General features: G+C 50.0%; 1 protein-coding gene and 1 long non-coding RNA gene across 2 annotated transcripts; one reads left to right on the top strand and one right to left on the bottom strand.

The window, feature by feature from the left end:
* Window positions 1-6,278: 6,278 nt before the first annotated feature.
* Window positions 6,279-27,091, bottom strand: smad6b (SMAD family member 6b). The gene is made up of 4 exons (XM_076140696.1): window positions 25,125-27,091; window positions 22,660-22,716; window positions 21,493-21,570; window positions 6,279-7,191 (listed from the first exon to the last, which is right to left on the bottom strand). Exons 1-4 carry the CDS (start codon window positions 25,924-25,926, stop codon window positions 6,650-6,652), a joined length of 1,479 nt encoding a protein of 492 aa, XP_075996811.1. The 5' UTR covers window positions 25,927-27,091; the 3' UTR covers window positions 6,279-6,649.
* LOC142990819 (uncharacterized) lies at window positions 9,559-12,867 on the top strand. Its single transcript, XR_012960832.1, has 3 exons — window positions 9,559-10,033; window positions 12,514-12,596; window positions 12,706-12,867. It is a non-coding gene; the product is annotated as an uncharacterized LOC142990819 (long non-coding RNA).
* Window positions 27,092-27,968: the final 877 nt, after the last annotated feature.

Here is a 27,968-nt window from a genome sequence, read left to right as displayed (position 1 = left end):
ACAATCTTTCTGTTAGGGCTTTAACAGGAGCCAGATGAAAGACGGCAGCAGATTAAGATGTTAAACAGCCTCATGTGGGATGGCACAGGACGAGCCCGGCTGGAGAACGGGAGACAAACAAAAGGTGCAGGAATGTCAGATGGAGATCGTGTTGCACGGCCCCTCCAGGAATAAGACGTGTCATTAAGGCTGGCTGCTCTCTGTGGCCCTGGGGGGACACTTAGGTTCTCCAGGGACCCCGTGGCCCCGCAAAGGCTTTGAGTCTGGGGAGCGTCGCCCTCCTCACCTCAGACGTCGTCGGCCGCAGCTCGATCGACTGTTTTGATCATTCCCACCCAGAAAAAAAAAGCAACAGCGATATGAAAGTATAACTGCACTGAGGTATTTTCCGTTGATAGCCACGCGTGAAACGAGCGATAAATGGCCGGAGGGAGGTATTGTGTTGCTGATCCACGGCGCGGAGCAAGAGAGCCAACAATTCCTGGCGAGGGTCCGCCTCATCTACTGCTGCTCTGCTGGCAGGGAGGCGAGGCCTGGATGTGGAGCCGCACCGCTGCGGCTCTGCCAAGCCTGGCAAACTCTGTGTCCATCCATTAAATTTAATGTATGAGATCCAGATAGCATCATGACGAGAGAGAGAGCTTCTGACATCCAAGGCCGCGTCGCAGCTTGTAAAACTCCTGCACAGGCGCTTGTGTTCAGTAGTTTCACGTTGTTTAAAGGTAATAGCGTGATGAAGCACATGCACAAATTGAAGCTTTCACAATAAAAGCATCATATACGTCGTCGCTCTTAACCCAAACGGCTGATTTGCTTTTCTCTCCCGGTTGGCCTGGTTGCAGGTTCACACACACACACACACACACAGTGAAATAAACACCGTTGTTAAAGTAATGAAATCGGTGGTGTGTGTGTGTGTGTGTGTGTGTGTGTGTGTGTGTGTGTGTGTGTGGCAGGACTGGTATTCATATCCCTCATCTCATTAAAACATCACAACAAAATAACAGAACAATTACAAAGACAAGTGGGGTTTGTTTAGCGAGGCTTTTACGCTCGGGCGCTGCAGCCCAGGAGGCACCAGCAGTTAAGAGCTGTGGCGGTTTTTCCCTCTTTGGATTCCTTAATGTTTCAAGGGCACCGAGTTGTGCCGGGATGAGACTGGAAGGAGCCCCGCGTTCTGCTCTCTGGACTCCCACCCACTCTGTGAGCTGATTGTGAATGGCATGCGTGCAGCTCCGTTCTGCAGAGCCAAACTCCTTCCTACATCTGTTTTTCCCTTAACGTTTAAGGGAAAGGGGGGAGGGGGGGGGGGGAGAGAAACCTCGCAAACGTTAAATGTTTTCGCAGCGAGGTTCCTTTGTTTGTTTGCATGGTTATTTGGTGGAATACGTTATGGGTTTGATACGTAACCCGCTCTGATGTGTTGCATTTGACGCCCTGTTTGAGTCGGACCCACAAACTCTCACGTGCATACATGCAAGAGGAGAAACACACACTCACACACACACGCACGCACGCACATACCCACATGCACAGACACACATTCCAGGCCCCCACTGGCACTCATACACTCAGCAGGTATGTCAGCGTGGAGACAGGCTGTGGTGTGTGTGCCCCTGGAATGCGAAAGCTGACCTCTAGGCTGGAATCTGAGCCTCCTCACTCATCTCCACTCTTCTCCTCCTCTTCTTCTCAGAGATACGCTCCAAAAGCTTCTCTCATAACCGCGTCTGGGCCAACCTACCTCACCTCCAACAGAGCGCCTCCCCATAGAGCTACAGTAGAGTCGCCCGCCACAACCGGGTGGCGGCGCTTGACCTGTAGCATCGGGTGAATATGTGGAAGGCAGCTCACGACATGTTGGGACGGAAAAAGCTGAAGGATGATGCACAGAGAGAGAGAGAGAGAGAGAGAGAGAGAGAGAGAGAGAGAGAGAGAGAGGGAGAGAGAGAGAGAGAGAGAGAGAGAGAGAGAGAGAGAGAGAGAGGGTCATCAAACATTTATGAACGGCGTGGATGAGAGACGGTAGCAGAGGAGCAGAGACGCAGAGCCAAGCAGCTACGTGGACATCTCGGCTCCTGAGGAGGAGGAAGGAGGAGGAAGGAGGAAGAGCGCCCACATAGCTGAGCCTAACCGCCCCGGCATCTCCAGCCACCCAATCAGCCCCAGTCCACAGAACCACCAGCGGCTCAGGCCAAACCTCAGACTGGAAGCTTGGAAGGCAAAGCAGTGTGACTGCATTTCCTGAGTCCACCCCATTTAAACTCACAATATGGAACATATTAGGAGCCCTGCAGAAAAGGAGAAGAAGAAGAAGGAGGAGGAGGAGGAGGATGAGGTGGAGGAGGAGGAGGAGGAGGAGGAAAAGAAAGAAAGGGGGCCGCGTTCTTCGATCTTCTCTTTTACGGCCCCTCGGAAAAAAAAGGGAAGAGAGAGAGAGAGAGAAGAAAAAAACGTAGTCAGACTTCTAAAAAGGACAAAATGGGCCTGTGTGGAAAAAAGTGCTGGAGCTCTTTGGCGAGATCAGCCAGCATGACATACTTTAATATACACGGATTACTTTTCAAAACACGCGCCGGCCCGTGTTAAGTGAATGCATTTTGCGTTACTTAGCGCAAAGTATCAAACTGATTCATAATTGGCTCAGTCAGAGAGTCACATTTCCAAATAGCCACAGGCAGGAACGACCGCAGCCTGCAAAACATGCAAGCGAGCGAGCGGCACTGCAGGCGCTGCTGCCTTCATGTGCTGTTGCCTCACAATTTAGACAGAAAAGGGGCTCTGGCTGGGATTTGATTATAGCCCATAAAATGACTCTATTAAAGGCTGCGAGAAATTAGAGAGCTCTACGAAGAACTACGCAATATCACACAGAACTGGGCCAACGACGACGTTCTCTCCTGTACGGCAAGGGGAAAGAGGGGAGATGTTTAAGGGAAATGCAGAAGAAGAAGGACAAGGAGAAGAAGTAGGTTTCAGGTGAGCTGGTTGGGAAAGAGAGAGCAAGAGAGAGAAAGAGAGAGAGAGAGAGACGCCTGTGTTCAGTCAGGTTAAATGTGTCATCGTAAAGTTAGAGTGTGACTTCACTCCGCCTGCAGCCGAAAGGCGAAACAAACGACTGCACAGCTCCGGGGGGATTTATGAACACGGAGAACACACTGATTCCACACTGGAACGTCTCCAACACACCCGGATGCTTTATGATAAGAACCACCGAGCAGATGATCAAGCAGGAACAGCCTCAAGTTGGAAGAAGAAGAAGAAGAAGAAGAAGAAGAAGAAGAAGAAAGGGGGGCGGCGGCGGTGGAAATGGGGTTGTTGATAAATGCTGTCAGAGTTAAGCCCGAGGATGTGTGCGTGTCCTTGTGTGTGTGTGTGCGCGTGTGCGTGTGTGTGTGTGTGTGTGCGCTCACACTGTGGCATTCTTTTAACCTCTGTGGAAACTCACTAAAATAAATCCTTTTGGTACGTCAGAGAGGCCCTGTGCACCCTGTAATTACCGGAGGGAGGGTGGGATCTGCAGAGAGGAGCATCAGCACCAGACTGCTTTGGGCTTCTGAAAAAACCGCCTCAATGCTTCACTCGCCGCTCTGCTGCCGGGCTCAGCGGCACAATGGCGGCGTCGTTAGAGGGGATACCAACACATGTACAGTCGGCGGAGATGCATTGTGGGAAAGAGAGACGGCTTTGAGCGTCTCGACTCCAAGTCAAACCGCTTTGGATTCATCGAGTGTGCGAGTCGTCTTGTTAGGTTGTAAAAACACCCAAAAGAGGAAAAAAAACCATACAAAAACCCTGTCTCCCTTCCTTCCCAGCCTGCCCTGCGTGCCGGCCCATAATCCCCTCTGAGAGCGTGGATCCCCTGCGCGCTGGCATGTGTCAGCACGCCCAGTAAGTGGCGAGCGCGGCAGCTGCGAGAGAAGCCATAATTAACACCCTCAGCCAAGGTGAGAAGACTTCCGTGGGCCGACATTCACGGCAGAAAGAGAGAGAGAGGGAGAGAGAGAGAGAGAGAGAGAGAGAGAGAGAAAGAGAGAGAGAGAGAGAGCAGGAAGTGTTTCAGGCGCTCTGTGTAATCTCTCTCCGTTCAAACGTGCTATTACCTCACCGTGTTGTTACCGGGGCCAGATGTGTGGGATGGGGGTCATCAAACACACTGACTAGTAGCGAGCGAGCGAGCGTGCGTGCGGTGGTTCCAAAGCTGCCTGGCTCAACTAACCACCTAGTAACCCTTTAACCCGCTCTCCTCCCTCCCTTCATCCCAAATTACAACAACCACACGAGAGAGTTCAGCTCATATCTCAGCTTCATCACGTTGACGTTGATGCTAGCTGAAAGGCGGTGATTTGCTGTTGCTAATTGTTAGCGTAGCAGCGACAGTAACAGGCCTCCCCGTTTTCAGAGACGCTCGCAGACGAGAATCTTCAGTCTGTGGAATGTTCAGAGGCTTTGGCAGGACCCAAGCCATAATAACAGGGTTTGGAAACTCTGGGAGCTTTAAAAAGCAAGTTTGTCCGCACACACACACGAGAGAGGCAGAGGCAGATTTGCCCACACGGAGCATTTCAGCGCTCACAGCTTGGTGTTTGTGTTGTTGAAAAGCGGCGGCCGTGTTGTTTTCTCCTCTCCAGACGTTTCTAATCACCTCAGTTGTTGCGACTGAAGCTAAACAAAATGGGGGCACGGGCTTCTTCTTCAGAAATGATTGAGGGCCTTCAAGCCTTCTAATCAATGCCAGTCCCTCCTCTCTCTCTACTCTCTCTCTCTCTCTCCTCCATCTTGTCCAGAGTATTCCAGCTCTGGCTCTGGTTCCTTCTTCCCAGCTCGGTGTGGCCTTGTTGCTTGGCCTCCCCCCCCCTCAGCCCGGTCTAATTAGGCCCCCCTCTCCTCCCCTCTGTGGTGCCTTGTGTAATCTGCCCGCTCTGTGTCTTAGCTTCTCACCACCCCATATAATTGTCTGCCAGTTCCTCTCCAGTGGTGATGTGGGCCCTTTTCCCATAACAGAGACACAAAGGAGAGAGACAGAGAGAGAGAGAGAGAAGGAGAGAGAGAGAGGCATAATGGCCCCCAGTTGCAGGGAAGCGAGCGGCGGCTGAGACAGAGGCGGAGTGGAGCCGCTCCTCTCTGCTGTTTGAACTCCAGGCAGCCTTGGCTCCAGACAGACAGCGGGCCTGGAGGAGGCTGTCTGAGCCTTTATGGAGGGGAAGGACAGAGACGCCTCGCTCAGCAGCACACCGCCCGGCAGGAAAATAACCTTTACAGCCCGCGAGAATACGCCGATCCGTCATGGCGGCAGAGTAGGAGGAGGAGGAGGAGGAGGAGGAGAGAGAGAGGAAGGAGGAAGCCAGCCGACAGTTTGGAAGCCGTTCACCGTGCAAACGCGTCTTCTTGTAACTGCACAGCTCAGCACTCATTGAACTGGAATCAGAGCGTTACTGAATGCCTCTATTGCTGCTGAATGTTGGCAGAGAGCTACGCCCCCCCCCCCACTCACACACACACACACACACACACACACACACTACCACACCAATCTGACAACCCAACACCAGCAATTATGAAGGAAGCCAGCTAAACCACATCCACCTTGGCTGTAGTTTTTAAGATTCCAGTAGGCTTGTAAAACTGCTCGGTTTCTTTGCATACATTCCAGTATCACTGTGGCTTCAGGCCGCCGCATCCCTGGTCAGTAATAACAACATCCATTGTGAGAGAGAGAGAGAGAGAGAGAGAGAGACAGAGACAGAGAGAGAGAGAGAGAGAGAGAGAGAGAGAGAGAGAGAGAGAGAGAGAGAAGGGGCTCTGAGGAGACCAAAGACGACCTGCGACGACCGGCCCCATTGTGCTGGACCGGGCCCACGGCGCTGCAGAGCCACTTCCCCCTAAAGACCGGAGAGCGGTTTCATCAATCCTCCTCCTCCTCCTCCTCCTCCTCTCCAGCACCGTCCTTCCTCCACCCAGCCAGCTACTCTCTCCACCCGTACCACCGCGGCTCCTCAGGACCTCAAGGACATCCAGGGCGTCTCACATAACCGATTCTGATCCCAGTAGAATCGGTGAAATGTGAATGTTGTTCAACGAAGCCGTCACTCATAAACGATGATGGACGCTTCCATCCTTCATCATCTGATCCCAGACTGCTGAGTGCTGGATCACCTGGGTGACCTTTGACCTGTACCTAAACATCAATGGACAAATGTAGCAGTGTAACATACTGCTGTGTGTGTGTGTGTGTGGGGTAAACAAAGAACTAATGATACAGACCAAACAAAGGAAAATATTATGCGAATACTTTATTATCAATGTGTGAATGGTGTTAGCTCGTCTGTCTGGATATTAATCGTATATGAAAACTATACACCACATCCAGGCTCGTCCTCATTCTGCTGAATAATTTCTCAAGTCGGTATTGAAAGATTCTTTATCTTTATATATATTTATATATATAATATATATAAGCCAAAGTGCATTTTCTGTTTTGTCCTCTCGTCCACATACACATTGCACCGTACATAAATAATGACATTGTAAAAATGACTCCGTATTTACAAGTATAATATATATTTTATATAATATATAAAACTTTATATTAAATCTAGGTAGATGATATTTGGGATGGTTTTGTGGGGTCCGTGTGTGTGTGTGTGTGTTATCTGTGGTTGTTGAGGAGGATCTCCAGCCAGCAGGGGCAGGAGGTGATGAACTGTCTGGAGTAGCAGGGGCCCCAGCCCTTAGCGAAGCTGATGCGCACACTGTTGGGGTCGTACGGTCCGTCCAGGAGGTCGGCGTCCGTCGTGTGCCTCAGCAGGTACGAGCGCTCATAGTCAAACACCTTGATGGAGAAGCCCGGCATCACCTTCCTCACCACCAGAGTTCTGCTGCCGGGCACGTCCAGAGTCGGGGAGTTGACGAAGATGGGATGCTCGCTGCGGTTGTACGCCCAGACGCCGTCGGCCTCTTTGCTGAGGAGGATTCCGTAGCCGATTTTGCCTCGCGTGCGCTGAACGGTGCTGCTGCGGTGCTCCAGGTTGAGCTGACCCAGGCAGAAGCCCGTGCCCTGAGGTAGATCGTAGAAGATGCTGACGGAGTGCTCGTACACGGTGTAGAGGCGGCCCACGCGCGTGCGGTGCTCCCAGTACGCCACGTTACACCAGTGGCTCTGCTTGGAGGCGTCAGGGGACAGACTGGCATCTAGAGGGGACACAGAGACGCAGAGGACGACCGTGAGACAAAACGTAAACAACAGCAAACAGGACTTGTAAAAAAGGAAGGCTTAAGATTTAAAGGATTATCCGTCTCTTTTTATTGTTCGCAGCAGATGGTCGCACTATAAATACTGAAGGAGGCATTGTATTGAAATCTAAGCCTTGTATAAATACCACTACATGCACATCCATCCAACACACACAAACACACAGACACACATGGGTGCTAAAGATATCCTGGGGGGTGGAGGGTGTCATGAGGTCAGAGCGGTGGGCTGCACTTCCCCCCTGCGCCTCAGGAGGGCACTGCAACGATCAATCATTCCCCTGCTTATTCACACTTTGGAAGCAGATCTTATTTACTGCAACCATTTAAGGATTACGTTCCGTGTTTACATTAAACGTTGTCAAACAACCTCTCTGCGGCGGTGTGTCGGAGCTCCGCCGAGGATTAAACAAACCTAATCTATGAAGAATCAGTTTCTAATGCTCCACGTTTGACGCAAAACATTTGTGGTCAGGATGAGGTAAAGGTTTTTCACAGCGGAGCAGAGTTGGCATTTAGTTCCTAACGTCTCTCTCCAGTAAATCAGCTTGTTAATTCAGTTTTCATGGCTGCAGTCAGTGAACTCTGCTCAGTGACAGGCCTCAGCACTCCAGCCTGAGTTACTGCTCCCTGGGCAGACTTCTATCTTCACCATACTGAGCAGACGCACGGCTCCGTCCACGTCTTTGAGGGGGCTGCTCCCCGCTCGTCGCCGCCATGTGTTTACATTGCTCATAAAGCCGTGTGGCGTGAGGGAGGCAGGGTGGCTGATGGGTAGGACGGCCCCGGAGAGAAAGCGCAGAGAATTCCACGAGCTCACGTGCCGGCTCTTCCCCTCTAAATCCCGGGGAATGACGGGTTTCGGGGAATCTTCCTCACATTCCAGCAGAGCGGGGGTGCAGGGAGAAGACCAGGCAGGGGGTCCCCCTCCCCCCTCCAGCCAACTCTTCCCCCTGCTGTGGGCCCAAGGACGGCATTCAGCTCCCTGACAACTTAGCACAAGCCCATGACCTCCTGACCCCCCAGCCTTCATGCTATCAGCTCCCATTAACTCACACACAGAGTGATGCCATTATTTTGCTTCAGAGAGTCTATTGGCAAAGAGGATTTAAAGCCTGGGCCTGTGGCCCCATTCCTTTCAGTCTCTGTGCTCTCAGGGCTTAATGACCGCCCGCCCCATTAACAAACGCCTTTAAGGTGGAGCGTCTCAGATCCACACAGCAACAAACTGCCTGGCTCACCTAACATCCAGCCAAGCCTTTCTGCTGACTGACCTATACTGGTGGAGTTTACTCAACGATTAGCTAAAATGTTGACCAGACTTGCACAGACAAAATGCCTGCTGGCTGAAGGCTGTGTGTGCTGTGGAGAGAGAGGGAGGGAGGGGGCGAGGGAGTGAGTGAGTGAGTGAGTGAGTGAGGCGGAGTGGGAGGGGGTGGATGGGAGCTGCAGACAGGCTCTCTGTATGTTTGCGCACATACTGATGGCTGAAATGACCCCCCCCCCCCCCTCTCTTCAGGGGCCCCAACATGCATGTGCCATTAGTGAATTCCACACTCGGGCTCCTCCACTCTGAGCTCAGCTTTTATTGCAGCGCGGCTCGGCCACACAAAGAACTCAGCCCCAACTTGTTTACGGCCTCTATTGTCTCAAATCAAATGGAGCCCACACATCAAGGTAAACTGACTTTGAAACTGTGCACACACATACAGCAAGGACCAAATGGCTACTGTCTGCTTCTCTAAAGGACGGGGAGAATAAAGCCAAAACAATTTGGTCAGCGCTATCTACTTTTCACACGTAGCCTGGAAAGAAGGTAGACAGTGAGACTGCAAGGACCAGGAAGAGGAACGAGGGGGGGACAAAGGTTAGTAATGTATCTAATGGTGAGGGGAGACAATGAGCACACGGTGAGCCAGGCCTTTTCCTGTCCCTCTGTTGTGTTAAATGTCTACGTGTGCTGGTGCACACACGTGTCTGTGTGCAGTGGGAAGATCAACCGGAGCGTTTGGAGTTTTTGTGCTGAACGTGTGTGTTTTGGCTCGGCGGGGGCTGGAGTGAAGGGATGTGAGGGGACCGACTCTAAACCGGGGTCGTCTAAACCCCGGAGTTCAAACCGTTCTCCCTGAGCCGCGCTTGGACGCCGATGTTCCCAAAACGAGATGAGAGATAAGAGGAGTCAAGTTTAATTAAAAAGTCTCATCAATAATCCATGAGGAGGAGCAGGCGCGGGGAAAGGACGCTCAGGCCCGGGTTGCAGGCGTGCATCGCCCTCCCTCCCTCCCTCCCCTCCGGCCGCAGCAGAGACACCCGGCTCCTCTCTACGCTCCGTGTTGGGCTGAGGGTCTGAGCAGGGGGGGCGGAGCCACGAGGGCCTGGGAGCAATTACTGCTCTCTGCATCCATTTAACCTCCGCACCTTTTAACAGCTCCGTTTACCCATTAGAAAAGTAGCGTGTGTTATTATTGTTATTTTATTCTCAAAAGCCTCTCCTCTTAGTGTCAGTCTCAGAGTGGACGGACGCGGCGGCCTCTGCGTTTCCTGTCCTACACCCGGCCGACGCTGATCTAAATAACACATGAAGGGGTTAATCGGCTCCCAACGCCCTTACATAACCGGGCTCAAAGTACCAGCGACAAACAAGTGGACGTACCTGTACCCGTGGAAGCTGTTTGCTCTGCGGGGGTTTGTGAGGCCAGCAGGAAACGTGTGGAACAAAGCAGCGAGCGGAGCTTTCACCAAACGATAAGCTCTCTGTTTGGCTTTCCGTGAGCGTCAAGAGGTAAACACATTACAACACCGACAACATGAAACGCTCGCTCACACGTCGGGGTCGAGCGAACGCAGCCTTGGACGGCCGTGGCTGCACGTAGGACACGGCGAGGTACAATCGCACAGTAAACACAGATATTTAACGAGGGGCCTGATTCCAACGGGGAGCGTTTGATTTCCATAACAAGGCCCGGGCGCCATGGAAACCATGTGAAAATGTTGATTTTTCTGTTTCCCGGCGGCCCCCGGTCTGATTGGAGGAATTTGAAGTACCGCAAGCGAGATGTTAAAACCCTGAGCGGCTCACACACACATGCGCGCCCGCACACACACACACACACACACACACACACACACACACACACACACACACACACACACACACACACACACACACACACGCTCCTATCAGACTGGTGGGAGGCGTTTAAGGGCCTAAACGCAGAGGAGGATGAGGTGTGTTTGTATTACAGCTCACAGGTAGAACACGTTGGGAATAGAAGAAGTAGAAGAAGAGTAGGAAAAAGAAAGCATATTCCTTCCATACATCTTGGGTAAATACAGCTTCGCCCCGGGGCTTTTCCATAGGTTCACTCATGGAAAAGTGCGGATCACTCAGCTGTGTGTTCCTTGCACTCCGGGGCGAGTTTGGATAATTACTACTAAGTACACAAAAATGGGGGCTTGAGAGTTTCAATGGCAATCCTTGATGATCACCCAGTAATGCTTTTAAAGGCAGCATGAAAAGGAGAAAAGCAGGGGCAGAGGGGGGAGCGGCAGAAAAGATCTGCCCCGGGGTAAACACGGCTCCGCAGCCTTGGAGTGAGATGAATGGGAGGCCGAATGTCAGGGACAGGCAGACAAACAACAGCTTCCCCTCAGCGCTAACATCTCCCCACCAAGCTCCGGGGCCACCTCCATTATATTTCATCTCCCCCCCCCCCTAATCCAGAGCGGGGAGCAGCAGCGGCGGCGGCGGACACATTCCTCCACAACTTTTCTGTGGAGAAACAGTGTTGCCAGTCCCTTTAAGTAGCCCCGCGCAGGGGAGGAGAGCAGCGGGGGGAGCGCCGGCCTCTTATCCTGTGCCAAGGATTAGGTTCCCCTCCAGCTATTAGACTCCACCAAAGCACTGATAGGCTGGGGGTCGGTGTAGGTAGGTGGACTGTGTGTATCTGGGCCTGTATGTTTGGGTATATGTGCTTGTGCTCGTACGTTTTCTTCATTCTTCTCAATTCTCCAGACCGGTCCGTGCATTCCTGAGCCGCCCGCTCCCACGTCTCTCTGGATGGAACTTCATTTGATAACGAAAAAAAAAAAAGCCTCGGACTTCTGACTCTGGCTTTAATTTGGTAGACAAAGGCTCGCTCAGGCCGACTCTAACCCCCGAGCAGGCCGCATTTAGGCTGGCGTCTGGGCTATCGCTGCCATCAAAGTCGGCTTTATCAGACAGACACGCTAACTGGAGCTGCTCTTATACGTCTATGGATTTTTCTCCCAGAGGTCTGGCCTTTCTCTGCTGAGGGAGAGGGGAGGGGAGGGAGGGAGGGAGGGAGGGAGGGAGGGAGGGAGGGAGGGGAGGGAGACGCGCAGGAGGGCGAACACTGTGGGAGCAGCGAGAGCCCGAGAAACTGAATCCAGTCACCAAGCCTGGCTGGTCACAATGGGAATGCTTTACATTGTCATCCACTTCCTCTCCACTTTCCCTCTGTTTCTGTTTTGGGACGACCCCTTGAGGGAGGAAAAAAGTGCTGTACCCTTGATAGCAGATAACTAACAGAATCCATAAATTAAATCAATAAACAACAGAGGGTGTAAAAAGCACAGGAAGCTAAGGAGGCTAATACGGAGGAGCCGTCTGGGCGCGAGTGAGAGAGGCCGCCGGTCGGAGTGAGAGAAGAGAATGCGCTGCTCATTTCCTCCCCGGCTTCCTCCGAAAAGCTCAGCGACGTCGGAACGCGAGCGGGGCCCGTCGGACGCGAGCGACGCCTACCAGAGCCTCCCCGGGCCACGGAGGAGCTCTGTGTCCAAACAGTAGGAGATGTTTATCGACGGCGGAATCTACAGGCCGGGGCCGTCTGAGAGGGCGAGCGGAGGAGCACCTAAAGCAAAACATCCAGAGAACATCCTGCTGTGTGTGGCAGTGCCCTTTCACCTCCCCCTCAACCTATCTGTTTGTGTGTGTGTGTTTATGCGTATGCGAGGGAGGCTCGAGCCAAGTAGGCTGGATGGTTTCAGTAGAGGAGACCCTGCACATTCCTCAACTCCCCCGTCCTCTCTCAGTGCCTCCTGACTTCCTACTCTGGTTAGAGCTGTGGGGGAAGTAGGAGGAGGAGGAGGAGGAGGAGGGGGCGCAGCAGCCAGGAGGTTGCTTTCTTGCTTGAACTTTAAGCTCCTACCCGCTCTGGTCACAGCACCTAAGTCACCGTTTCTTAATGTTGAGCTGTTTGTTAGGAGCGATGCTGTAAAGATCCTCCTTCATTCATTCAGGTGTGAGACTGAAGGGAACAGGACAGACTTCACAACAAAGAGCAGCCATACAGAACTTCTTTGACCTGGATCTTCTTCTGAACGTACAGTAACTACAGTACAGTACAGTAATAATACAGCAATATTATGTCCAAATGTTTACGTTTACGTGCGGCCATCTTGCTTTTCTTCCCGCCGTCTGCTCATATAAAGTAGGATTGGGAGAACTCGGTACCAGAGTGGATTTGGATCCCGGCGAACTCGAGGGGGTCGTAACAAGGCGGGAACCTGGGATTGTACTAGAAGGAGGCAGAGGACGGCGACCGACACATGACAGTAACCCAAAGCTAGAGGGCACCAGAAATGACACACTGCTGCTTGAAATGATTCCTCTCTTCATTTCACACTTTTCCCCCTCACACATCAGGGCTGACACGTTCCTCATCTGGGAGAAGCCAGCATCAGTCTGCGTCCGTACTCCGGCCCGTATCGAAGGCTCGGTTTCAAACGAACAATAACAAGGAACTCTATTATTACGAGTTATATTAGTCTGACTAATTTAAGGCGAAAGGCAGGTATTTGGTTACGGCCGGACCGGGAGGGCGGAGCGGCCGTGACGGACAGAGTTGCCGTTCAAACAATGGTTTCCTATTGATCGGCCCAGTGGATCAGAGTCTGTGAGGAGAATGTGTTCTGTCAGGATAATGTGGCACCAGAGTTTCTGTTTCAATCACAACACTTGCTGGGCTGTAACCCACACTGCTCCACCGCGGGCATCCAGACACCAGCTCCCCAAACAAAGACAACTGTTTCCCCCCGCTCTGACAAGTCAGCCCGTTCACAACAAGCAAGACATTCATTAAAAATGCAGGAGTGAACATTTCCAATAATTCACAAAGTCCTTCCCTGTCAACATCTGCAAAAAATCTTGAAGCTAAAGGGAATGGCAGGATTTCATTAAGTAAATTATGTGCTGGCAGTCGCAGAGAGAGGGGAAGAGGGGGGAAGCTGCAGCCAGACCTCTAATCTAAACCGTACCCTGAAATGCGACAGGCTGACTGCACGTACGGAGCGGCGCGGCCAAGACATTACAAACACACACAAGCCATAAGCCCAACACACACACGTGATTCATATGAATTTCATTTTTCCTCCGTGGAATTCAATCAATGAGGGTTTTTCACACCAGCGTGTTTACTAATACACCCACAAACTTTATCCCAACTGTCTGTGAACACACGCACACACACACACACACACACACACACACAGGCGTACAGTACGTCAACAGGAAATAAAATACCCATGTGTGTACTGAGCGGCCTGTGCTGTGCCTGAACAGAATGTAGAAATAAAAACAATAAAAATGACAAACGATTGCCTTTTTTTCCAGATCATCAGCTCAAAATTATTTTCTTCCCCACATCATATTAAAAAGGCATCAGCTTTAGGGAACCACATCAAAGGCTGCGAGCCCCGTCGATCATGCTTGTCCTCGTGTGAGGACAAGGGAGCGGAATGAAGATGGCTCCAGTAGATCAAGTGTGAGATAGAGAAGGAGAGAGAAGCGAGTCTGTGTCTGCGGGGTGAACATGTGTACGGGCAGAGAGAAAACGATCCGTGCCTCGGCTCGCTGGGAGCTCGCTGTACACGCATACGTCCACAATGAGTTCCTGTCCTTCGCCTCTGGTTGTAAACGGCTTGTGTAGAGATGTCGGATGACATGGGCCCCTACAGTTAATCCACACAGCATTCTGAAGGCTCAAAGAATGCGCTGGCTATTCTGAGTTTTAAAAATACTGACAGACATAGGTTCAGGCACAACTGTCAATGCTCCTCTGGGGAGGAAGGGAAAATATTCTTAAATCTATTTTAGCCGGCAATCAGACCACAGGCCTAAAATCATAGCTCGGCCAAGGCCGGTGTCTGGATTTATAATTGTGGGTAAAAATGGTCAGAAAATAAAAACAGCATCCACAACTGGCACCTCCTCCTTCACCGCTCCTCGCCAGGCAATGCGAGGCTAGCACATTTACAGCGGCCGGCTCAAATGGAGTATTGTTCTCCCTGGCAGCCTTGAGAGGAGGCGCGCTAAAACACTAAACTAACAGTTGGACATTCCGCACATTTTTAATGGCATTGCACGCGCTTTATTTGTTGCTGTAACCCCGTGCCCCCGGGCCGAATGAATGGCGCTATTGGTGGAGGGCCGGTGCGGCGCTGCGGTGCGAAAGGGAGGGAAGATGGCAACGGCGGCGGCAGCCCTCCTGGAGCACACGACAAGATTAGCTCACTCACTTTGTTTGCCGAGGCAGAATACGGGACAAGAATCCCAGCCTCAGCACACCTCCTGTTATTTCTGCTAACTGTAGTTTCTGTGTGGTGAGACTTTAAATGAAACACTGCCCGCCTTTATCCACAGTTCACTGGGTTAAATTAAAGACAAACACGCCACTGTGAGCTCCAGATTTACGGTGGTGTACGAGGTGTGGATTATTCTTTATCTGTGGAGCCTTCAGATGTTAAGTCAAACACCCAGCAGCCCTGGCACCGCACACACACACACACACGACTCGCCAAGCGGAGGCAGAGAAACACGGAGCTCAGCGGAGCGGTTTCTGTTGACATGCGAGGGGTTTGAGGACTGAGAGGACTGCTTCAGATTAGCACGGCTCTCACTCTGCAGGTAGAGGTCACGTTACTTCACCACTTTCTGGGAACCGCGTTGCCGGCGCTGACGGAGGAAGGACTGAGTAGAAGCTGGGGCACGGTGAAAAACACACACACACACACACACCCCTCCTCCTCCTCCTGATCTACTGACCAGTTGCTGTTGGCGGGTTTGACGAGATACATACATACACATTCACACACACACACACTACTCAGTCACAGAAAGGCTGAGAGGCTGAACTAATTTATTTTGGCGAACCTGTAGTTTGCGTAGGATCATCAACAGAGTCACCCTTGACCCAAAGAAACCAAGGAGTGCTTTTTCTGACACACACAGCTCTCTCTAACAATGCTGAGAAAGGGAAAATGAAAAATTCCCCCATCACTCTTATCAATGGCTCTCTTCTATGTGTGTGTGTGTGTTACATAAGGGGAAACGGAAGCCCACCTCCCAGGACAGGAACAGATACTTAAGACGAGGCCTGTGGGTACGGACCCCCGCACCTATGGAGAGAATAGAGCACGAGACCCTTCAGGATGTATCGCTGCAACCCCCCCCCTTCCCTCCTCCTCCTCCCAGCTTAAAATGGACTCCACAAAACTGGACATGACAAACGGGTGAGGAGAGCCCACACATCCCCCGAGACGCTGGCCTTCTCTTCAACATTCCTCAGTCTCCCCCCCCCCCCCCCCAGCCCCTCCGACTGTCAAAGGGGCAATTCACAGTCTCGCACTGCTACAAAACCCAGGCAGCTTTTTAAAACAGGATGTTTGTCTGAGGCCTCCTTCCCCTCAAATAAACAATCCGCAAAACCTGATTTCTGGAGGCAGGGTGGAAGCACTCGAGTCACATTATTTCCACATCCCGTATCCTGAAGCTTTGGGGCTCCTGAGGGAGTGTGGGCGGCCAGGCGCTGGGCAGGCTCAGGGCTGCGGTGGAAACCTGAGGCCATGTGCCAGGCTGCCGGGGGGGGCAGGGACGTAGGGCTGCATCAGTCTGGGGTCTGTGCTGGAGGAGGGGGGGGGAGGGGGGGCATACCTACATATGCTAGGGAATAGGGGGGGGGGGGGGGGGGGGGGGGGGGGGGGGGGGGGGGGGCTGATGAAGCTGTCAATCCATTAGACCATGCCTCTCTGTCTGGGTATTCTGAAGTCAGGGGTAAATGCTGATGCATCAAGATGGCTGGATTCTTTCACACCAGGAAGTAGATTTGGAGTGGGGAGGTGCAGGATAACACACACACAAGTGTTCCATTACAGATCATGGTGGTGGGAAACATATAATTTAATTACTGGGGCTATAAATTTTGGTGAGCTGTAAATTAGGTCATCTATATTAGGTGTTATATAAAAGGATTCTCAGTTTTGGCAATCTGTGGCGTTCACTTAGCCGCTCCATAGAAATGGGTAGAATGGAGTCTTAGAGCGCCACGGAACGCACAAACGCATCCAGGAGACGCCAGAAAGCCTCCCAGCTCTATTCTCTGAGATTAGAAGTGTAGTTAGATACAAATGTGTTGAACATTGTCTCTGAGAGTTCTTTCCCATGACATTTCCCTCATCCATTATCATGGCTTACTAAGCTTTATGAACTTCCTGGTGTGTATTCTCACACCCGTTGGCTGCGTGTGCGATGTGGAGGAGCTGGAGGAATGTGTCAGGGATGTACACACAGGGTTGTTGTTGAAAACTGATTTGACACGGCGTTAGCATCGTTATACAGCATAACACGGCTCTATTAGGGAGCCCAGGCTTATTGTTGTATGCAGAACTTCTATCTGTGTGCTGTAGAAGAAACGGGTTCCATAAGATTCCTTCCAAAGACATGCAGGGCCAAGACTACTTAACTTTAAGAGCCGTCCCTTAAACACCAAAGGCACTGCCACGGAAACTAACAGCGGAGAACACATCAGAGGAGCAACCTGTCCACAACCTTCTCACATCTAAATTCAATTTCATTAGCAGGAGTAAGAATCTGAGGTCCGGTCCAATCTGCTTTAATCCAAAGCAGCAGCAGCAGCATTCCTTCATTAAACCGTCTTATTATTCTGCGTGGCCCCGCCGTCTCTGGCACAGATAAGAGGGAATAACTTGACGCTCGGTGCCGGCCCCTTCCTGACACAGACAGACAGGCTGCGGTCGGTATTGACTGCACTTTAATTCTCTTAGCACGTGCATGGATGAATGGATTCATGCATACATCTGGACGTAGAGGAGGAAACGTGTGTGAACGGTCAGCGCCGACACGTATAAGATGCCGACTCGTGCTCCGTAACGCTAAAACGTTCCCCGTGAGCGCTGTGGTCGTGCGTGACTCACGTGAGGCCCTTCCAGTCTATCTGCTAACTGCCCCATTCTGCCTGGAAGAATCAGTCAATACCGGAGTGGACCTGACACAATGCCTGTCTGCAGGAAAGACATCCAAAGAGACAGACTGCTCTCTGTCCTTGCCTCCAGAGACACCAGCAGACAATGGCTACAGTTGCTCACTGTCAAACAACTTTCAATCTTTTCCGCTCCTTCTTTACAATTTTCCTACATTAGCAGGGCTGGGAATAAAAAAAGGGGAAGTAAAAGGCGGGGGGGCATCAGCTTGGGTCGCCCTGCGTGTCCTCTTGGTCACTTTACCACACAGCAGGTCTGAGGAAGTCTCTTCATTCACACCGGTGATCTCACCTCACACCAACGTGAGCGTGTACACACAGTGCCGTGCTGACAAATTCCACTGGTTTGATTGAGGACACAACCTCTGATGAGTGAAGGGTGAGGGCAAACTGGGGCCCTGATCCTGCACCGGCCCAAACTCAGCATGGGTTAGAGGCGTTTAGGTGCGAATCAGGCTTCCTTTTCTCCAGATGTAAACACGGAGCGGACTCTTCAGCAATCTACAACTCTCAGGGAATGAGAGTGTATCCTTAAATCTGTGTGTGTGTGTGCATCAGTTGAGTTTACGGTAACGTCATGTTGTGCTAAGAGCCTTCAGCCTGCTATTAATCATGTCAACATTACCTGAGCTGCTGCTGTCAGAGCAGAGTGAGGTCACTACAGGCCTTTGTCCCAATCCTTCATTCTTTGGGTAAAAAGACACTTAAACCTGTCACTTTGCCAGGCGGATCCTCTTGCAGCTCTCGTATTTGTGACCTCTATGGTGTCTTTTTCTCAGATTAAATGAAAGAAGCCCCCTCTTCGCTCCACATACAAATGCAACACGCTTCTGTAAACATACAGGAAGTCCAACACAAAATGAAAGAAATGAAAGGAAACACTTACTTAGTGGTAAGATCTCTCTAATCTTGTCTGGTCTCTTTTGGTGAATCACCGCTACGGAATGTTTCCATCGCACATTTGTCTATTTGCAACTTCACATTGCACAAATTGCAGGCAATGAAAAAACACGGCAACTTAACTTTAACAATACAATAACAGAAACCTGAAGGCAGCGCTCAGAGCGGCCCTGTAATGATGGAGGGACAAACATGAAGAGCTCTGCCACGTCACACACACAATGTGACTGACATAATAAAGTCAATGTTTAGGTGGGGGGGCACACACACACACACAAACACACACACAGCCTCAGACAGTCATACAGGAAGCAATGAGACCTGCTTCAAAGGACTTCATACCCATGTCCACACGACGAGGGCCCGGGCAGCGAGGAAACAGGTGTGCAGGCCGACTGGGAGGGCGGCGTAGGCAAAGGCACATTCCCTCACACACACACACACACACACACACACACACACACACACACTGCCAAGGTATGCTAACACACAGACACAAGAGCCAGAGCTGCTCATGACATGAACAGACATTAAAGTGATACGCCGCGATTCTACAAAGCGTTTACGTGCAAACTAGGCCTCTGACACGAGGGGCGGCATTCTGGAGGAAGACGGCCGTCACCTCGCAGGGCCGCCAGCCTTTGATTGGACCTTTATGGATCCCTGTGCTTAACGCCTTGAAAAGCCCATAAAAGTTCCCTTTGTGAAGTTAGAAGTTTAATTAGGTACAAATGTTCACCGTTGCCCCAGTTAAGTGTTTTCCTAAGACATTTTAGGAATCCACACAACATGTTTAGCTTCCTAGCCTCTATCTTTGCTCCCTAAGCAGTGGGACAGAGTTCCATCAGAGGCCTACGGAGGCAGACTCTATGAGATCACTGCCCTCAGACCTCAGATTGACACACACACACACTCATCAGCGAATGCAGACAGAGTATATTCTGCATATCGGTGGAGGTGGAAGAACAAGCTTATCCACCAAACCAACCAGTTCTGATGTATTTCCCTGCCATTGTTTGACGCAGAGGAACGTTCAGACGGAGGATTTCTGTAGCCCGGGGCTGCAAACTGGAGTTGATTCTGTGACGGCTCCCACCTCTCCACTGCCCCCCAGACTTGCTTTTCAAAGTTTGTTTGTTCTTGCATAAGGGGGGTGGAGTTAGGATTACATACAACTCTATTTACACACACACACACACACACACACACACACACAAACAGGCAAACACACAGTCTTTCTCTACACGAGCTGCAGGGGATTCACAGGCAGTGTCATCGCCGGGTCAGCACTGCATTCTAAATAGGATCACCTGACCAATCACATTACAGGCCTGTATGTTAATGCTGAAGTGGATTTGGTGCAGGAGGAGGCCTGCTGCTCTTCTCGGTCTTATGACCGCATTGCTCTGACAAACCGGGACATACATTTGGTGGAGAACGTATAGGAACGATCAGAAACGTCTGGTTTGTTTCAGACGTCTCAGAAACTCCTTGGCACCTTTATTCAAAGTATCTCCTGATGTCATCGTACTGTCTGAATGCATCACAGCATGACCGCAGACAAACAGGCTACACAAATTAGCTCACAGCATGCAAACCTTCCACCCTCTAGTGCACTGGTCATTCTCTCACCAAGCCCCTGAGTCTGTCACAGCCAATAGAGCGACGTACTGTAGCCTGGCGTGCACAAGCAACAACACAGTTGGAAGAAACCAAAGCCTAGCGCGTCTAGATCCTCCCTCCTCACCACATTCCCAGAGGAATTGTGGTGCGCGCTCTGACAAGCCCCTCATTTGTTGATTCAGGGAGTGTCGCCGGGCCACGCTGAGGTGGTGACAGCATGTGTACACGGGAGGAGGAGGGGGCCGACGGCGGCTGAACGCTTCGCTGCCAGGTAGCCACGCTAACTGCTCAGTGTCCGCACCTCAGAACCCCCCGCCGCAGAATCTGCGACAGGAAACGCTGTTCCTGCCAGGCCCAGAACGAGGGCCGCGACTCGCCGACCGCACGAATTTGATACTGTGCGTGCAAGGCTGTGGCTCTCCTATGAAAGAGGAGGCAAGCTGACTTTACGCCATGAGAAAGGAGTGTTTCATTTCAAATCAGAGGACGGGACTGTTTCTGCTTGCTTCCTTTGGTGTGGCCCCGTTCACAGGAGCAACTCCATTTCCCTGATCCCACCCCTCCCTCCCCGCCTGCAGCCCACTTACAGCCGGGGCCAGATAGATAGAGCCGTACGGGTGAGTTTTCTGCGCACATGCACAACTATGTGTGCCTGTGTGTGTTTCCCAACGAGCATGGATCTTATTACAGTTTGATCCCACTCAAATATTTCTGAAAGAAAAACAGAGGAGGGGAGGTGGGCTCTGTGGCCGGCGCACACGCCCCGCTGAACCTCTGCACCGCTCACAATGAGACCTTTATCTTTAAAGCTAATGGCCTTTAATGAGGAGGAATAAAGCACAACATCAAAACTAAACGACCCGGGTGAGTTTGTGTGTTCAGGGACGCTCAGAGGCTCGGCTGCAGAGGCTCAGAGGCTGAACTGTGAGAGAATACACTCTGAAACAACTCGGCCCCTTAGTCTTCACAGTGCCACCTGGTTTAACTGTTTTACAGCCAAACACACAACATGATGCAACCCTCAGAACAGTGAAGCCAGAAGTTATTTGTAGAGATCTATGAGTGTGATTAGAAGGTACACACACACACACACACATGCACAAACACACTTCATTACAAACACATTATACACATTTTTGTCGGGAAATATTCTGAATTGCTGTATTTTGTAGGTAAATAAGCTTTGAGTTTTCAGTTTTTAACTATTTCCACTGAAAAGCAACAACAATCTTTCATCATTTCTGCATGAGGACACTAAGAGGATCAGCATTCAGTTTCAAAGTCACTTACCAACCATCCCCGGTTAGCTAATTACATATACGGCACACGCAGAATGCTACATTTCAGCTCATGATTCATCCCTTTTGGGAGCGAGCCCCTTATGTGTGTGGACTTTTGACGGTTGGAGAAACACACCCACCTGAGAAATCCCCTGGTGTGGTGTTTGGTGAGCTGGCTGCCTCCGTTTCAGTGTAAGACAATGTGGAGTCTGACAGATCTGTAGGGAATAACACAGGAATCAGCTCATCGTCTGAGATCTGAGAATCTCACAGTGATTCGCCGCACTCAGAGACTCGGTGGCTACTTCTTTGTAGCGTTTCCTTCCTCCCCCCCCCCGCCGTCTCTCCTTCTTATCCAAATCATCATTAGTCTTTGTCAGAATCTAAAAGATAAATGGAGTTTTCTCCGTCAACAAAAGCACTAATACCTTTGCCGCAGAGTGAATGACATGGCAACTTTCCGAGCAGGCTTTACCAGATGAATCAAATGCTGTTGCAAACCTCAGCTATACATAGGCCTGCACCCCCAAGCTAGCAGCCCACAGTACATTCTACCCTGGCTCTAGTTGGCATGCTGACATCATGCCACATGCTGACCCAGGACTCAACTCAGAGATACTGCACACAACACTGAGCCTAATTACAGCTGTCCCGTCGCTGCGTGGCCGCTTCTTTCAATTGTATCTTTTCCTTTCGTATTAAAAGGTCACGAGGAATTTGAACAAAAGCATTCGTGGGAACTTCGGCGACTGATCCTGTGATAAGATCTGAGATATGTTTCTGATGCCATCGGCCCGTAGCAATGTTTCCATCCAGGTTTCCCACGAAATTTAAGAGAATACTTCAAATAAAACGTGAATTTGATCACTGTTGTGCGACTTCACCTCAGTGTAAACACAACTCAATTCAATTCAATAAGAAATATGGATAAAGCAAGCACCAAACTACGTGCGGGGCAAGAACTCGCTTGAACTTTCTTTCAAACTAGTCTCAGAACATCGAGCCTACGTAACAACACAGAGACCACATCCAGGATCCATGCAGTCTGCCGCTGTTTTCCCATCTAATATCACGGCTAGCTTATTAAATATGAGCTTCAGGAAAGTTGTGATTGATGCCTGCTGCTGCCTTTGGGCATGCCGTCCACATTTTCACGTTGCAGCGGGGAGAGAATGGAAACAACGGGGATCTGATTTGCATCAAGCTTCTTTTTTTTTTTACTTAATGTGTCAAAATGAGTGTCAGAAATCCTTGCATGGAAACAAAGTGTGTGTGTTTCTGTGTGTGTGTGTGTGTGTGTCACTTACCCAGTGGCTTGTGTTCTTCATTTGGGGAAAGCCTTGAATAAGGGGGTGGGGGTGACTCTGGAACAGAAACACACAAATATCAATAACCTGCTGCTTGTACTGCTACTAAAATAAAACTCTTTCAAACAAAGAACAGACAAGCAGACAAACTTAATCATCTTATCATGTAAAAAATACCAAACTGGATTGTTTCACTTGCTTACTAGATTATTATCTCCTTAAAGTTACAATCATAGTTTCCAAATCACAACACAACAACTGGTATCTACTGAAGACACAACAGTCAGCACATTAACTCTTAACACTCTGACACTTGTCTATGGCTGAACTAGACAAATAAAGCTTATGTGAATAAAAGTAGACATTTGTTCCTGATCATTAGAGGGACATTGTATCATGTAACACGTTGCTATTCAACTGTAGCCTTTAGTTAAATCCTGAAATGTCAACATTCTTGCCTTTGGAAATCTTCATGTTCACAAGTGAAAATAGCAGAAATGAGAAGACAAACGAGCAAAAGAAGGAAAAGCGCAAAGCAAAGAAAACTTGTGTGCGAGCACACTGTGACCTCGCCTACAGGGAAAATGGGAAAGAGAAAAGCATAATAGCAGCGGGTCCTTTAAGAGTGGCGGCAGTAATTGCCAGGATCTGAACTCAGTCACTCAGATACACAGCTAGTCAGTCTGGCGCCAGTAGTATGCAAACTGTATATTATCACCACTCCTTCACCTAAATAGCATGAGGGGACCTCCTTAGGACAAAAGGGCTTTTAAAGCGCAACTTGAAACTGATCTCATTTGAAAAGTATAATGCCCAGCAAATAAAAGGGAAAACTTTGTGCCTGCTTGAACCCAGATTCTTTTTGCTTTTAGTCTTAATTACAACCTGAGCTGCAGTGAGACACAGCCCTGAAACACAACTCCTCTTACACCCATTTCAAGTTTATTTTATTATTTTACAAAGAACAGAACTGAGCTAACCCTTGGCCGTGTTATTCTTTTATATTTCTTACAGCCTCACTAGCAAATAAGATGGATTCACAGCCCCCTCCTTCTTGAAAAGCATGAAAGAAATACCAGCTCTATCGGGCCACGCATGAGCGCACGTCAGCTATGTCTACTACAGGCCTTAGCTCCAATGAGGGGTATGTGCCCCCTCGTCGCCCCCCCCCACCCCCTTTACAATTCAACTTAGTTTGAGTGGAAAGCAGCTCGCAGCACAGCCTCACATGCATTCCTGCCAGTGAACACATTTCCTACTCCTTCTACCTAACACAACCCACTGAAGTGCCAACAAACACCGAGCCGTACTAGTGACACTAAAAATCTGGACAACTGGTTGTGATCTTGTAGGGCAGCACGGTGGGAATGGAGGGTCACATCAGTTACCCACATTTGCACGCTATGAATTCTGATATTGTTGGACTTATGACTTTGAAGTGCCTGTCACAGCCAGCTGGCTCTAGTAAACGTGAATGTTATGGAAAATCCACCTCCTGTGCCAGTGAGAAGACAGAAATACTGACGCTTGCATCTTTACACATGATACCGTGCGTTGTCATCGGGTCAGCGGGGTCGAGTGGCCCCGAGTTTAAGGTTTGCCAAATCACAAGCCTGGCCTGCCAAAGTGTAATCTCTTTAATATAAGTCACAGGGGTTCGGCTGCAGCGAGCTCATTAATTGGGAAAATGAAGCTCAAATGTGACACAAGGCCCCCACGTCTGAATGTTTGAAGACGTCACGTTCATGTATCATAGCTCCCTGATGGAGCCACCTGGCAATGATCAACCAAGTCAGGGTTGGAAATCATACTGGAAGCAAAATGACAAGTTAAAACACACTAAACACACCATATACTGTCTATTAAAGAGATCTAACATGAAGCCTTCAGCCTTGAAGCACTGTGAGCATTGTAGCACGCCAACCAAACACACTCCTCCATCATGAGGCCCAGATGTGGTGAATGATACAGTATAGCATCATTACTGAACAACCTACTCCTATACTACTTCCTGGGTAGACCTGAGGAGGTAGGGACGCGAACCCATGTCTGCAAATCGAACAACCAACAGAACAAGGCTAATATCAGAACAACATTTAAACTGATACTTCACTTTTCTCTCTCTGGCGTGTTAAGGTGACCTCAGTTTTTGTCCCCTGGCCTGAGTGAGATTGTTCTATAGATATTATTGTATTGATAGCTGCCATAATGATGACCTCAGTAATTATTAACTATATAATCAAACCACAGGCTTGTTTCTATGAGTGTGTATGAAAGTGAGCTGAGCAATAGGCAAATCAAACTGATAGGGAGAACTTTACAGAACATGTTTACTTAAAGACATGTATAAGAGAAGATCTACTAGAAAAGCTGAGAGTCTGACTGTGTTATGATCATCTTACATCTGTGATCATCCTGCCTACACACACACACACGCGCACACACACACACACAGGCGTCCTCACCTGGCCCACAGAGCCGGCTGTAGTGATAGGGGTTGCAGCATACTGTCGGGCTGTCCGGGGCCCCGAAGCTCTCACACTCACAGAGCGGTTTGAGCTGAGCCGAATGCTGGAGGTCGGACCAGCGGTACAGTTTACACACGAGCAGGTGAGGCGACGCCGCGTGGCCGCCCAACCTCAACTCTGTCCGGGACACCAGAACGCAATCGCTCGGCATCCCTCCCCGGGACTCCACCGCCTCCAGTAAGGTATCCAGCGCTCTCTCCTTCAGCCGCTTGAGGAGAGAGTATGTGACCGACTTGAGTTCTTGCTCCAGCACCGAGCGCGGCATCGCCTCCTGCGCCTCGGGAGATCCGGAATCCCGTGGTCCAATGTTCCTCAGCACGAAGTGACACGACCCTGGTTCCCTGGTATCCGGGGCCGTATCTGGGCCCCTGAGATCTGAGTGGTCCCGGTCTTTAAATAAGCAGCATGTCACTGTCCTGCACTCGCTGTCCTGCACGGAGCGGGGGCTCCCCTGCTCCTGGACATACATCGCAGCCCCATCTTGGTCCGAGGTGACCCCCAAGCCGCTGCTCTCCACCGCGGGGCTCCGAGCGCACACACCCCCTATGTCCACGACGAGAGACCCGCTCGGGGTCATCGGTCTGAGCTCCGTTTTGGGAATCTTCTCTGGGTTGTTGCCGCACAGATCGTCCCTACAGCCCTCGCTACCTTTGCCATTTCCATCTTCCCCTTCTCTATCTGGGATCAAACGGCTTCTCCAGAGTCGCCGCACAAGACCTGAGCGTTTCGTCCTGAACATACGACAACTTGAAAATCTAAATGGGGTTTTTTTTTTATTCTTGTACGGATATCCGACTATTACAGGGACTTGTGTGCTCGTTGTACAACATTAATGTCTGTGAAATGCCGTGCAGCGCTTGCACAGCCGATTGAGGAGCATTGGTGACAAAACAGCAACATTAGACCGAAGGCGATATTGTTGCATTTAAAAACAACAAAGTAACGCAATAAATGCACTGCAGCATTCCACTTAAATGCATTCGTTTAGCCTGTTGTAATGTCAAATAACCAAGCGGGCGAAACGGCGTGTGTGTATGTATGTATGTATGTATGTGTGTGTGTGTTTTATCCTGGATCGCTGCGGAATGGATTGTTCATACGTTTGCTACAAAACGTATAAGAAAAGTAGCGAACACAACAACGCTACATAACGCACTGGGTGAGATAATCCAAAAGCATAAACCGTCAAAAGCCCGAAGCGAAAAACTCAGCTTGAAAGTGTTTGGGACTTTTAACGACCTCGAACGCGTCACCACCCCCCCTATGCCGGCACGTAGAAGCAGGAGGCACTTGGAGGCGATTTAATCCCAGGAAAAATGCGCTATAAACCAGGATCCGCGTCGTCTTGTCGGAGATGTCAGCGCGCCGCTTTTACAATCCCAAAAAATATCCATGCGAACTGAAACTACAGAAGAGGATCGATTCCCCGGGCTGAGTCGCGCTCCTGCTCCTCCACTCAGTTCTAACCAAACTGCAGAGCGGATCCGTTTCTTTCTCTGTTTCTCCCTCTTTTTCTTTTTTTCCCCCTCTCTCTTCCTCTCACACACACACACACACACACACACACACGCACACACACACACACACGCTCACACACACACACACACGCACACACGGGGCCCCCGAGGAGAGCGGTGGAGCCATTGGCTGACTACCATCATGTGCTAGTCTAGACACTTTGGCGGCTGTGAGCTGCACTGATTGTTGCGCAAACAAGGTTTCAAGTTTCTTAACTCTTAAAGGCGAAACATCCACCTCTTCGTTTTTAACTTAAACTTTCTACAACTTATTGACATTCATGCTGCGGGCGGAATGAGCAGAAAACGAGCCGGGGAGGAAGTTTAGTGTTTTAATGCAGCAGGAGGAAGTCCATGCACATTTAGCTTTTCTTTGATCGGGACACTCTCAGGATGTTTTGTATTGATTAGGTGATCTATTTCTGATTTAAAAAAAAAAAAATGAGTATAAGAATAAAGTTAAATCCAGAATCATTACATAAGTAAGTTTAGTTGTAGTAAAAGTGCAACATTCAGGGACTGTGTGTGTGTGTGTGTGTGCATTGTTTCTCTCCAGTGTGTCCAGGTTAATAAGTACTGAGCACATAATCACAGCCTGTCACTCATAAAGTCCTGCCACATCTATCATAGTGCTGATATGTTCTACATTAGTTCTTCATGTTTCCCTGGTATTTATAAACTGTCCGGTACAGGCAGGGACATTTCAAAGTTACCTGCAAATGATTTGACTTTTTGTGAGGAGGGGAGCTGTAAATCTTACCGCCGACGTCTTGACAGACAGGAGCCTGGTTTTGGTGCTAAATGATCCACTTACAGCCACCAGCAGTTTAAATAATCCCTCATATTTACAATATCATTAGAGCTTAATGGAGTAACTGGGCTGTGAGGTAACAGGAGATCAACCTTGTGCAACAGAAGTTAGTAACAGAAGGATTCTAAAGCAAAGAAGTATGTTCAAGTAAAAGTACCTGTATGTTGCAATGATATCATGGGGCATAAACACAACATTACATCATATCAATAGGCTATGGAATGAGTAGATCTATAGAGTACAGAACTGTTTACATAGCAATGGCGGCATGACAGTGATGAAAGTAAGTGAACAACAATAATTATGCATTTTTGCCGCTGCACTGCAGATACAACACTGTTTACGTTCACAGGATATGTTCTCACGTAGTCAGAATGTAGTGGATTGCTCTCTAAATCTCAGTTGCGTCAGGTGAAACGTACAGGAAGGCATTGTTGGTCCTTTTTCATCGTG

Source organism: Genypterus blacodes, unplaced genomic scaffold, assembly GCF_046128005.1.
Source record: "Genypterus blacodes isolate CSIRO-AG114 ecotype Tasmania unplaced genomic scaffold, CSIRO-AGI_Gbla_v1 ptg000015l_1, whole genome shotgun sequence".
In the NCBI taxonomy this organism is placed as follows: Eukaryota; Metazoa; Chordata; class Actinopteri; order Ophidiiformes; family Ophidiidae; genus Genypterus; species Genypterus blacodes.
Note: the sequence above shows the minus strand (reverse complement) of the source record. Positions and strands in the feature narration are given on the sequence as shown.